The sequence below is a fragment of the Megalobrama amblycephala genome, linkage group LG14 (genome assembly GCF_018812025.1).
Source record: "Megalobrama amblycephala isolate DHTTF-2021 linkage group LG14, ASM1881202v1, whole genome shotgun sequence".
NCBI classification, from domain to species: Eukaryota; Metazoa; Chordata; class Actinopteri; order Cypriniformes; family Xenocyprididae; genus Megalobrama; species Megalobrama amblycephala.
The window spans coordinates 15,693,569-15,707,372 of NC_063057.1; the positions used below are offsets into that span (position 1 = coordinate 15,693,569).

The window sequence follows — 13,804 nt, forward strand, 5'->3', positions numbered from 1 at the left end:
TTATATACATAAATATAAATAAGTATTTGTAATCTACAGTGCTCAGCATAAATGAGTACACCCCCTTTGAAAAGTATCATTTTAAACAATATCTCAATGAACAAAGAAACAATTTTCAAAATGTTAACAATACAAGTATAAGTTTTATATAACATCTGTTTAACTTATAACATGAAAGTTAGGTTAATAATATAACTTAGAACAAAATTTTCAGTTTTACTCAAATTAGGGTGATGCAAAAATGAGTACACCCCACTGAAAGACTCTGGAGCAAAGCTAAATTTTAGACTACAAATGTCTAATTTAACAAGAATTCAACCACAGGTGAGTCTAATTATTCATTACACAAGTGTCCAGCAGAAAGTTGACTATAAAAGGGTGTTAAAACCCCTTCCCATTTCATGCTGTCAGCAATGGCACCACATGGAAGAGAAATGTCACAAGACCTGAGAAAGAAAATAATTACTTTACACCAGAAAGGTGAAGGCTACAAGAAGATCAGCAAAGCTTTACTTATCAGTCAGAATACTGTAGCAAAAGTGGTACAAAAATTTTAAAAAGATGGAACTGCAACCATCTCACAGAGACGTCCAGTTTGCCTAAGGAAGTTAACACCTCGACAGGAGCGTTTTCTGATGAGAAGCGTTGAAGAAAATCGGCATGTAAGTTCAATGAAGTTATCTAAAGAAGTAGAAAGCCAAACTGAGGTGGCTATTTCCCGTGACACAATACGGTGTACACTGCAGAGAAATGGCATGCATGGGTGCCGTCCACAAAAGAAGCTTTCCTAAAGCCCAGGCACAAAAAAGCCCACCTAGAGTTTGCCAGGGCCCATGCTGACAAAGATGAAGACTACTGGGACTCTATACTCCGGAGTGATGAGGCCAAGATAAATGTTTTTGGAACTGATGGCTTCAAAACTGTATGGCGTTGCAAAGGTGAGGAATACAAAGAAAAATACATGGTGACTACAGTGAAACATGGTGGTGGCAGTGTCCTTATGTGCATGAGTGCTGCTGGTGTTGGGGAGCTGCATTTCATTGATGGCATCATGAATTCACAGATGTACTGCTCTATACTGACAGAGAAGATGCTACCATCACTCTGTGCCCTTGGATATCGTGCACTTTTCCAACATGACAATGATCCTAAACACACATCTGAGGCCACTGTTGGATTTCTGAAGAAGAACAGGGTGAAAGTGATTCAGTGGCTCCTGATCTGAACCCAATCGAACACCTATGGGGAATTCTGAAGAGACAATTTGAGCATCACTCTCTATCCAGCATCCAGTCTCTAAAAGAGGTCACTCTTGAAGAATGGAAAAAGACAGATGTTGCTTGTTCATCATGCCTGGAAGACTTAATGCTGTCATTAAAAATCATGGAGGCCATACAAAGTACTACAGTAGATGTAGTAGTTTTTGTTGTGGGGTGTACTCATTTTTGCATCGCCCTAATTTGAGTAAAACTGAATAATTTGTTCTAAGTTATATTATTAACCTTACTTTCATGTTATAAGTTATATAAAACTTAGTCTTGTCAACATTTTGGAAATTGTTTTTGTGTTCATTGAGATATTGTTTAAAATGTTACTTTTCAAAGGGGGTGTACTCATTTACGCTGAGCACTGTATATAAATATATTAAAATGTTTACAGTATATATTACAATATGTTATAGTATATAAAAATGTATTATAAATTATATCATATAAATTTAAAATATATTAAAAAATAATTACATTTATTAAACTGTATTAAATATATTACATTACAGTTAATATTAAAATTGGTAAAAATTTTATTTACATTTTTTTTTTAAAATTGAGCCCATAAGTTTTTTTTATTTTTTTTTACAAATTTAAAAATGTAATTGGAAAATAAAATCTTACATTTTTATATTCATTAGTATATCCAACACTTTTTTGAATCATGGTAAACATGTTGAAACTATTCTATTCTACAAATATACATTCTGTTCCAAAACCTATGATCTGCCTTCCTTTGACAGGCTAGGGCTGTATATTTATATGTGCGTGTGTGTGTGCAGGGCCGGATTGGGACTCATTTTCAGCCCTGGAGTTTCATGCCTTAGACCGGGCCACTTTAATTCAGTAGTGCACTGTTCTCTACAGCCTTGTAATTGTTTTTTTCAAAAATATCTTCAAATACCCCCATAAAAAAACAACAAAAAAACAACCCCCCTCCCCCCCCAAAAAATAAACTATAGTACAAAAAATGTTAAAATTGGATATAGAGTCATTTTTATTGTTATAGTAATGATTTTATAATGTGAACCATTAATTAATTCTCTAGCCATCTAGTGGCTGTAGTTAAAAATTCATGTTATTTTAATTTTAATTTAATTAAGTGTTTTCTTTCCAGTAGATGTCAGTAGTCTTCCACTAAACCAAGGCACATTTTATATGTCTATCAATATGCATGAAATTGAGAAATGTTGATCTTTATTAAAGTGGATTTAACATAAAATTTTGCTATTTTATATAAATGTATATACTTAAATTATTACAAATTGAGGCAAATAAATAACACAAAATACCATAAATCCCACAAAACTGCACAACTTTATAGTAAAATATTAAAGTTACATTATGTTACAAAATCACATTTTACTGTCTGGTTATGTAAGCTAGTTGGACAGAAAAATGAATATTGTTGACCAATGTGTAATAGCATAGCATAACATAAGTAATATGCCCTATATTTTATTATTTGCCTACTATTATTACGATATGAGAAATAGCTGCATCCTTTATCTTTTGCATGTTACCCCTCTTCCTTTTAGGCTACCTAAATCGGCCTCCGGTGGCTTAGACCTTTTGCCTTACCATGATTTAGTGTTGATTTAGATCAAGTCCCGCTGTCCCTACAGACGTCACCTCATCCCTTCTTCTCGTATACTTTTGAGTGAGTTGCCTTCTCTGGGCGTACACTCCAAGTCCCTCCCGACCAGGTTAATTTACCCACAGAGTGACATGATATCATTGACGTTACATGCAAATGAGCGATAGAAACCCAATCGCGCATTCGTTTGTTTGTTTGTTTTTTCTCGCACGGGTGCCCCGTGCCATCCCCGGCAAGATGCTTCCCTGGGCCGTTGCCCATGTCGTCCAGGCCTAAATCCGTCAATGACTGGTTTTAAGGAAAAAGTAAGGCTACTCAGCTTAGTACAGTACATTTGGCCGCGTCAACAGTTTCTAGAGCATCCATATTTCAACCCAGTACCATGACAACACCGGCTCTCGCGGCCAAATAAACCGACTGGCCCACCGGGAATTCTCCCAGTGCTCCCGATTCCCGAACCCAGCCTGTGTGTGTGTGTTTTTCCTTCTTATCTCTGCCAGTAACGAGGAACACAGGGAAGGTTCTGTTATCAAACACTCACCAGAATCTTGCACTGTCAGAAAGGGCAGTAAGATTATCAGACCCACTTACAGCTAAATTAGTCACAGTTGGGCTTCAACACAGATAAACTGTGTGCCACACACACAAACTAAAGCCCCTAAAGATCTGTGTCTATGGACCTGTTAAAAACAGATGTGTAAGATAAAGTAGAGCAACTTCCTGTGGTCGTTTACACTCTAAACCTATTAGGAAACACTCTGCAGGTTGTTTTTCTGTTTGGTTGATCTGAATATCAGAGGTATTTGCAGAGTTATTCACAGCAGTTTACCCAAATGGCAATACATTTCCATTGACTCTGACAGAATAGTCTAATGTCGGTTTTTATATTTTGTACTCTTTAACCTCAGTATTTATTTATAAGTATTTATACTCTTTCCCATGCAACCTAAGTGAGAAAGCACCGACTTGGTCATGTTTTTAGCTCAGCAGTATTACAGCGGTTGTGTTTATGTGCATGTGCGTGTATGTATGTGTGCGTGTAAATATAGCTGATAAAGCATCAAGAGGATTTTCTGTCCCCACTACAACTCAAGAGCTCCTACTGTCCACAGTCATGCACACAAAAGAACACATTTCACTGTGTCATTCTGCTTTTGTACAAAGGTTAATTACATTTTTAAACTAATTTAATTATGCATTGTCCTCTGCCAGGCCGACCCAGATCAAGAATCAATTCTTTACCAGAAAGCCTTTTAAACAGAAATTAAATTAGGTAAAACACAATTGTTATATAGTGTCCAAAAGCGCAGTTTTAAAATACTACACTACAGCTCTGTTTCAAGATCTACTGTAGGAACTGCCTGCTGCCTATACCTACATAAACAGCTACCTTCTGAGGCAGCATTTTAACCAAAATGGATCCTCACAAGTGATCAGCACTCAAAATTCTTTGTATTTTAATGTTTAAAGGGGGATTATTTTGTTAGCTTAGCAACATGCTAATGTTAAACTCTACTGGAATCAACTGATTCTAATACAGATTGAAATTAGCATGCTGCTAAGCTAACAAGACAAAACCCTAATATACATAAATTACATGACAGCACACACTAATATTGAGTGAAATGTTTTAGTTTCGGATTAAATGGGTTAATTCTCAGATGTTTTTTTCTTCACTAAGCTTGTTGTACTACCTTCTGGGAATGTCTTCATCATAAAGGTTTCTAGAAAGATTGTGCCTTAGATTTTGACCAAAAAAAAGTATCATAATTATGCTGTCACTAGGTAGGCTGCGTTCTCATTTTTGGAACATACCTCTATTTGTAGAATAGAATAGAATAGAATAGAATAGAATAGAATAGAATAGAATAGAATAGAATAGAATAGAATGTCTATTTGTCTTAAGACTACATACCTATTTTGACTAGTAATGCTGTCGAAGGTAGGCAGCTCACTAGGTTTTGGAACAGAATGTATATATGTAGAACAGAACAGAATAGACAGAATAGAATAGAATAGAATAGAATAGAATAGAATAGAATAGAATAGAATAGAATGCCTACTTCTCTACAACTGCGTGCCTATGCGGCCTAAAATGCTGTCTAGGTATGCAGTTCAATGGGTTTTGGAACAAAACTTACATTTGCAAATGTACTATAGAATAGAATAGAATAGAATAGAATAGAATAGAATAGAATAGAATAGAATAGAATAGAATAGAATAGAATGTCTATTTGTCTTAAGACTGCATGCCTAAAAATGCTGTCTAGGTATGCAGTTCAATGGGCTTTGGAACAAAACTTACATTTGTAAATGTAGAACATAATAGAATAGAATAGAATAGAATAGAATAGAATAGAATAGAATAGAATAGAATAGAATAGAATAGAATGTCTATTTGTCTTACGACTGTGTGCCTATGCAGCCTAAAATGCTGTCTAGGTATGCAGTTCAATGGGTTTTGGAACAAAACTTACATTTGAAAATGTAGAATAGAATAGAATAGAATAGAATAGAATAGAATAGAATAGAATAGAATGTCTATTTGTCTTACGATTACCTACGTTGACTAAAAATGCTGTCAAAGGTAGGCAGATCATAGGTTTTGGAACAAAATATATATATGTAGAATAGAATAGAATAGAATAGAATAGAATGTCTATTTGTCTTAAGACTGCATGCCTAAAAATGCTGTCTAGGTATGCAGTTCAATGGGCTTTGGAACAAAACTTACATTTGTAAATGTAGAATAGAATAGAATAGAATAGAATAGAATAGAATAGAATAGAATAGAATAGAATAGAATAGAATGTCTATTTGTCTTACGATTAACTATGTTGACTAAAAATGCTGTCAAAGGTAGGCAGATCATAGGTTTTGGAACAGAATATATATATATGTAGAATAGAATAGAATAGAATAGAATAGAATAGAATAGAATAGAATAGAATGTCTATTTGTCTTAAGACTGCATGCCTAAAAATGCTGTCTAGGTATGCAGTTCAATGGACTTTGGAACAAAACTTACATTTGTAAATGTAGAACAGAATAGAATAGAATAGAATAGAATAGAATAGAATAGAATGTCTATTTGTCTTAAGACTGCATGCCTAAAAATGCTGTCTAGGTATGCAGTTCAATGGTCTTTGGAACAAAACTTACATTTGTAAATGTAGAACAGAATAGAATAGAATAGAATAGAATAGAATAGAATAGAATAGAATAGAATGTCTATTTGTCTTACGACTGTGTGCCTATGCGGCCTAAAATGCTGTCTAGGTATGCAGTTCAATGGGTTTTGGAACAAAACTTACATTTGAAAATGTACTATAGAATAGAATAGAATAGAATAGAATAGAATAGAATAGAATAGAATAGAATAGAATGTCTATTTGTCTTACGATTACCTATGTTGACTAAAAATGCTGTCAAAGGTAGGCAGATCATAGGTTTTGGAACAAAATATATATATGTAGAATAGAATAGAATAGAATAGAATAGAATAGAATAGAATAGAATAGAATAGAATAGAATGTCTATTTGTCTTAAGACTGCATGCCTAAAAATGCTGTCTAGGTATGCAGTTCAATGGGCTTTGGAACAAAACTTACATTTGTAAATGTAGAATAGAATAGAATAGAATAGAATAGAATAGAATAGAATAGAATAGAATAGAATAGAATAGAATGTCTATTTGTCTTACGATTAACTATGTTGACTAAAAATTCTGTCAAAGGTAGGCAGATCATAGGTTTTGGAACAGATTGTATATATTTAGAACAGAATAGAATAGAATGCCTACTTGTCTTATGACTGCATGCCTATGCAGCCTGGAATAGAATAGAATAGAATAGAATAGAATAGAATAGAATAGAATAGAATAGAATGTCTATTTGTCTTAAGACTGCATGCCTAAAAATGCTGTCTAGGTATGCAGTTCAATGGGCTTTGGAACAAAACTTACATTTGTAAATGTAGAATAGAATAGAATAGAATAGAATAGAATAGAATAGAATAGAATAGAATAGAATAGAATAGAATGTCTATTTGTCTTACGATTAACTATGTTGACTAAAAATTCTGTCAAAGGTAGGCAGATCATAGGTTTTGGAACAGATTGTATATATTTAGAACAGAATAGAATAGAATGCCTACTTGTCTTATGACTGCATGCCTATGCAGCCTGGAATAGAATAGAATAGAATAGAATAGAATAGAATAGAATAGAATAGAATAGAATAGAATAGAATAGAATGTCTATTTGTCTTAAGACTGCATGCCTAAAAATGCTGTCTAGGTATGCAGTTCAATGGGCTTTGGAACAAAACTTACATTTGTAAATGTAGAATAGAATAGAATAGAATAGAATAGAATAGAATAGAATAGAATAGAATGTCTATTTGTCTTACGATTAACTATGTTGACTAAAAATTCTGTCAAAGGTAGGCAGATCATAGGTTTTGGAACAGATTGTATATATTTAGAACAGAATAGAATAGAATGCCTACTTGTCTTATGACTGCATGCCTATGCAGCCTGGAATAGAATAGAATAGAATAGAATAGAATAGAATAGAATAGAATAGAATAGAATAGAATAGAATAGTTACCACATCATAAGAGCCAATTTTTTTTTGTTTGTTTTTGTTTTGTTTTTTTGGAAGAAGCATGTAGTATGCAAAGTCACCATAGGGGCAGCACCATTAAGTGGAAGGTCTCCCTGGAGTAGCCTTAGGTTAAGTGTCTTGTTGATTGATGACAGCTCAAAGACCTACCACTTTACAGTTACCAGCCCAGGTCATTAACCTCTAGGTTACGCCTCCTTATGAATTTTGTGATTGAAATGAAGCCAGAGGATTATGATCCCTCATCAGTCTCTTCCTCTCTCACTGGGGAACTAGAGGCACACCTGGATGAGCCGTAGAGCTTATGATTTTCAGAAATGACTAGATTTCACTATGCCTGTGCATCGAGCAAATGAGGAGCTTGATTGTCCCATCAGTGTCCCGGAGCCCTCGTCAGCTCTGATGGCAGCTCACTCCAGTGATCATGAGTGCTGTGTGATGATTTACGGCCTGTTTACACCTGGTCCTTCATGCATTTTCTCTGATCAGAGAGATATCTGATCATGAAAAGACCAGGTGTAAATGCCCTCCGAAATGCTTTGGAGACGGATTTAAATCTGATCACTCATTTCACTTCATGAGGTGCTTTGAGACGCATTCTAAACTGGAGTTTAAATGAAGTTTAAAGTTTATTTGGTTGTTGAAACTATATATGTAAATTTTAGGCCTCCCAAAATGTAAAAAAAAAAAAAGAAAAATGTATGAGAGCGTGTTACAGGCTATATGACATGTTATAGCCAGATATGGCAGCGCTACTGCAACACGCATCACCACAGATAAGTAGCTGAGTATCTCTTTAGCAAGCCGACGTGCAAACTGAAAAATAGAAAAGCCATAAAATAAGGAGAAAATGCCACATGTTATGTGACTTATTCACCACCAGTGGAAGATGGACTGTACTTAACAGGACCAAAGCACAGTGGGGGGGGGGGGGGGGGGGGGGTACATCTTTAGAAAAAGCACAGAGCACATGTCATGTGCCTGACTGGGACATTGTGGAGTTTGTTGTTGGTGACAGTGGGGGAGAACATGCACAGTTGTGTCTCTTTCTAATCCTGTGGGCACTCAGCACACAAGCAGCACGGCCCAAAAGAGGGCCAGCGCAGATAAACGAGTGATTGTGGTCGTCTGAAAAGAGGACAAACATGACTCTGATAGGATGCACTGAGCACTCTGACAGGGAAGAAAAAAGAGTCCATTCACACTCTTCTAAGAGAATAATAAGTCACAAACAGAGAGCAGAAAATAAGTCTCAAACACAGAGAGAGAAAGAGACCTATCAGGAGAGAAACATCTTATACAGTGGCCTTAAATAAAATTTGAAAACCTAAGCCACAGTTACAAACAATTACTTTTTCATTAGATACTGTATAAAATATGAAACCAATTGGCATCTGCAAACACATGATGCTAGAACTTTTTTTCAGATCTAATTTGATTATTCTGAGCCATTTTTTTCTAGTTCCAGTTGGTATTACTTTTTCAATAACCCCTTGAAATCCAGCACTATCTGCACAGATATAGCACTGGTTTGTGCCTAATTTGCAAAGGTCAGTGCTATTTGACTTGGACAATTAAACATGGTAAACAGAATTTAGTTAAAAAGATGTTTGTGAACATTTTATAGCAATCCTGACCATGGTAATGCATCAAATGCTGATCAAATTATGGAGAAGAGCATTTTAACAGGCATACAGTATAATTCAAGCATACTTTTGGCATTAAGATTTCAGTTAAAGAGCTGTTTCAGGTGTCTGGATCGTATGGTACACTGATTCTGTACAGTCCCAGTAAAGTATACCAGATAGTGGTAGTCTTCTATACCTTACACAACCAAGTGCTCAAAATCGCAAGATAGACAGCTGCAGCCATTTAAAAAAATTTCAGTGGGTATTTGTGTTGTGCATGATTTGTATCATTTCTTTTGTGAACATTCTTGGTGAATTGTACCTTTTATGCACTGAAAAGAAATTGGTGAAGGATTTACTTTGAAATATTTTTCACTCAGAAATTGCTAGTAAATTATTACAAAGAAAGTAGATAAACTGAAATATTTTTCTTTTATTTTCTTTTAAAACACTCTAATAATCTTACAAAATAGTATGTTTTTGTAATTTATGATTACATTTATATTTATAATAATGAATAACCAATTGATATTATTTCTAATAATTATTAATATAATTAATAAATAAATAATATATCAAAAAATTTATAAATATTTTGCTTAGTGTGTTTGTTTTTTTGTTTTTATTTATTAAATGCCACTTGGTTTGATAATTTATCTAATTCAATTACTTTCATACACTTTCAAGCGTGCCTTTTTTTAGTGTCCAGACATTTTTGGGAGCACTAAAGCTTGATATTACTATACTGTAACTGATCATAATCAAATAAAAACCCTCAAGTTTGAAGGAGTGAAAATGAGGGCGGCTTGAGACAATTGCATATCAAAGCATGAAGAAAATCCGCCTGTCGGGCATGTGCATATTTATAATAGCCGTATAATTAAGATGAAGAATGCTCAGTATCTCAGCGTAGATGTAAGACAGTACTGCTCTTTGTGTGTGTGTGTGTGTGTGTGTGTGTGTGTGTGTGTGTGTGTGTGTGTGTGTGTATGGCTCCCACACACAGATGCTGCGACAGTTACAGCCAGACTATGTTTTATCTAAAAGAGCACCATTAACCTTGAGAGCAGAACAACATAATAGACTCTGTGTGGATGTGTGTTCCTGTATGTGTGTGTGTACCTGGGGGCGGATGACTCTCTCAATGTTCCTCAGGGCCGTATCAGGTGAAGGAGGCGAGCAGTCAGGAGTCAGGCCTGTAGAGTCGTCACCATGGTTACCTCGCTCTGCATCACTGACCGACACGTGTGAGAAGTGGCCTTCAGAGAGACAAAATACAGAGCGATATAATGAAGTTAAAACCGCTGGATTCATACGTTAAAAAAAAAGAGTTGACAACTAGGACAGTATTGGTCAGACAAATGTATTCCCACCATTGATTTGTCTTCAGCATAAAGTGCTAATTATTGCCGATGCAGTCGGGATGTGAAAGGGCTTACGGAAAGAAACTAAATCATGCAGAAATTCAATGAATGAACATCCAGCAATAGCCGGAAAAGACTCTGAAGGAACCCTGTGTCTTCAATGCTAATGAAATGGCTGAACACTGAGCTTCTAATGCAGAGCCTTTGCACCATTACCTTTAACAGACACTGGAAGCCAGTGTGAGACATGCACAAAAGTGAACTACCTCATTGTTTTGCTGGTTTTTGCCATCATATTTTCTAAATTATGGTATTTTCTAAATTATGGTTTTTAGCATATTTTGCTGAAAAATGTTGGGCTATATGTAGAAGTTTTAGTCAATGTCAGCTTTTGTCAGTGTTATACTCAGTGACCACAGAAAATAATTTGAACTTGCCCCTCAGTTTGTAAAAACAAACAAAATGTTGACAAAAAAAGCTATTATAATGGAGAATGGAATGGAAATCAATTGGGAAATCACTGCATGTTAGCCATGTAAGGCCAATTTACAGTGACCCAACAAACTCCAACAAATACCAACAAACTCCAACAAATACCAGCAAACTCCAACAAATACCAACAAACTCCAACGGATATCAACAATCTCCAACAAATACCAACAAACTCCAACCCACACCAACAAACAGCAACATCAACAAACTCCAACAAATACCAACAAACTCCAACCCACACAAACAGACAGCAACATCAACAAACTCCAACAAATACCAACAAACTCCAACGGATATCAACAAACTCCAACAAATACCAACAAATACCAACAAACTCCAACGGATATCAACAAACTCCAACAAATACCAACAAACTCCAACCCACACCAACAAACAGCAACATCAACAAACTCCAACAAATACCAACAAACTCCAACCCACACCAACAAACATCAACAAACTCCAACAAATACCAACAAACTCCAACGGATATCAACAAACTCCAACAAATACCAACAAACTCCAACCCACACAAACAGACAGCAACATCAACAAACTCCAACAAATACCAACAAACTCCAACGGATATCAACAAACTCCAACAAATACCAACAAACTCCAACGGATATCAACTAACTCCAACAAATACCAACAAACTCCAACCCACACCAACAGACACCAAATCAAAAAACTCCAACAAATACCAACAAACTCCAACCCACACCAACATCAACAAACTCCAACAAATACCAACAAACTCCAACGGATATCAACAAACTCCAACCCATACCAATAAACAGCAACATCAAAAAACTCCAACAAATACCAACAAACTCCAACCCACACCAACAGACACCAAATCAAAAAACTCCAACAAATACCAACAAACTCCAACCCACACCAACATCAACAAACTCCAACAAATACCAACAAACTCCAACCCACACCAACAAACATCAACAAACTCCAACAAATACCAACAAACTCCAACGGATATCAACAAACTCCAACCCATACCAATAAACAGCAACATCAAAAAACTCCAACAAATACCAATAAACTCCAACCCACACCAACAGACAGCAACATCAACAAACTCCAACAAACTCCAACCCACACCAACAAACATCAACAAACTCCAACAAATACCAACAAACTCCAACGGATATCAACAAACTCCAACAAATACCAACAAACTCCAATGGATATCAACAAACTCCAACAAATATCAACAAATACCAACCAACCCCAAGAAACACCAAAAAACATCAACAAACTACAAACCACACCACACCAACAAACTCCAACCAACCCTTCCCCAACAAACTCCAACAAACATCAACAAATTTCAACAAATACCAACAAACACGTCAACAAACTACAAGACACCAACAGACTCCAACCGACAACAACAACCATCAACAAACTCCAACAAACATCAACAGACTCCAACCGACACCAACAAACATCAACAAATACCAACAAACTCCAACCAACCTCCACAAAATCCAACAAACATCAAGAACTATAAAGGCTAATTCCCACCGCACTGATAGACGGCAAAAGACACTTCTTTATTAATATTAAGCATATTTAACTGGCTTTAATGCACATGCAACTTATTGTAATAAATACACACTACTCGTCAAAAGTTTGTAAAATTCAGTACGATTTTTTTAAAGAAATAAATATTTATTAATTATTTAATTAAAATGTATCATGGTTTCCACAACAACAAAAAAATATTAAGGATTAAAACTGTTTTCAACATTAATATTATTTAAAAAAATAATATATATATATATATATATATATATATATATATATATATATATTTTTTTTTTTTTTTTTTTTTTTTTGATCAAATAAATGCAGCCTTGGCGAGCATAATAGACTACTAAAATCTTACCGACCCTAAACTTTTGAACATTAGTGTATAATCAGCCATACTGGTAAATGATGATGATAAGATGATGATTCCATATTTTAAAATAAAAAATCATTTTAGTATACTGGGAAAACTTGAATGTGTACACCTGGTGTCATTTGCTTCAAGTTATCTTAGCTGTACAAAAAAAGTCTGTTATGCTGCTTTATACAGCAAACTGGTGTTTGTTATCATGGTATTTTATCTTATTATCACAATTGTTGTTATGTTTTTGTTATCATATCTATGATATACTTGGAGTACCAAGCAAACAGCATGGTGCATGAATATGGCAGATATAGTTTAAATTAGTAGCATGCTATCAATCAAAGCACCATGGTTTTACCATCTGACACTGTACCACTATTGTACTTTTTTTTAATGGAAGCTTGACTTCTGTTGTGTTATTCTCAATCCTGTGGAAAAAAAAAAATTATTATTATTATTATTAATATTAGTAACAAGGTCTCATCCCTCATAGTGTGTGTGCTTATGTATGTGTTTTGGTTTCAAGCCATGTAATTCAAAAATAGCACATGTACTGTATATATATATATACACACACACACACACACACGCTGCAGTGTAGGAGTGGGATTGCATTATGGTCTGAGCAGATTTCCCCAGAGTAGGATCACTCTCTGTGAATGAGGGATGAAACAGAGGAAAAGAGAAAGAAAGAGAGCAGAACGAGGTAAAGGGTGGGTTACATCTGACTCCTCCACCAAATTACTGAGAAAAACCCTTCCCATCAATCACACACACACACACTCATACTATGTGAAAGCCAAGCTGTTCAGAAAGGGTAACTCCATCCCTGCATTCTTTGCCTCTCCAGTTCTGCATGAAGGAATGCGGAAAACAGTATGGGATGATTATGTTAGCTCTAAACAAGTGACTACCA

General features: G+C 35.2%; 1 protein-coding gene across 5 annotated transcripts in view; it reads right to left on the minus strand.

Annotated features, from left to right (window-relative positions):
- Positions 1 to 13,804, minus strand: part of anks1b (ankyrin repeat and sterile alpha motif domain containing 1B) — a 238,722-nt gene that overhangs the window by 110,521 nt on the left and 114,397 nt on the right. For all 5 annotated transcript variants that reach the window (XM_048154392.1, XM_048154391.1, XM_048154390.1 and 2 more), the window contains one exon: positions 10,240 to 10,376. In XM_048154392.1, coding sequence (XP_048010349.1) covers positions 10,240 to 10,376 — 137 coding nt within the window. The remainder of the gene's footprint in view (positions 1 to 10,239; positions 10,377 to 13,804) is intronic.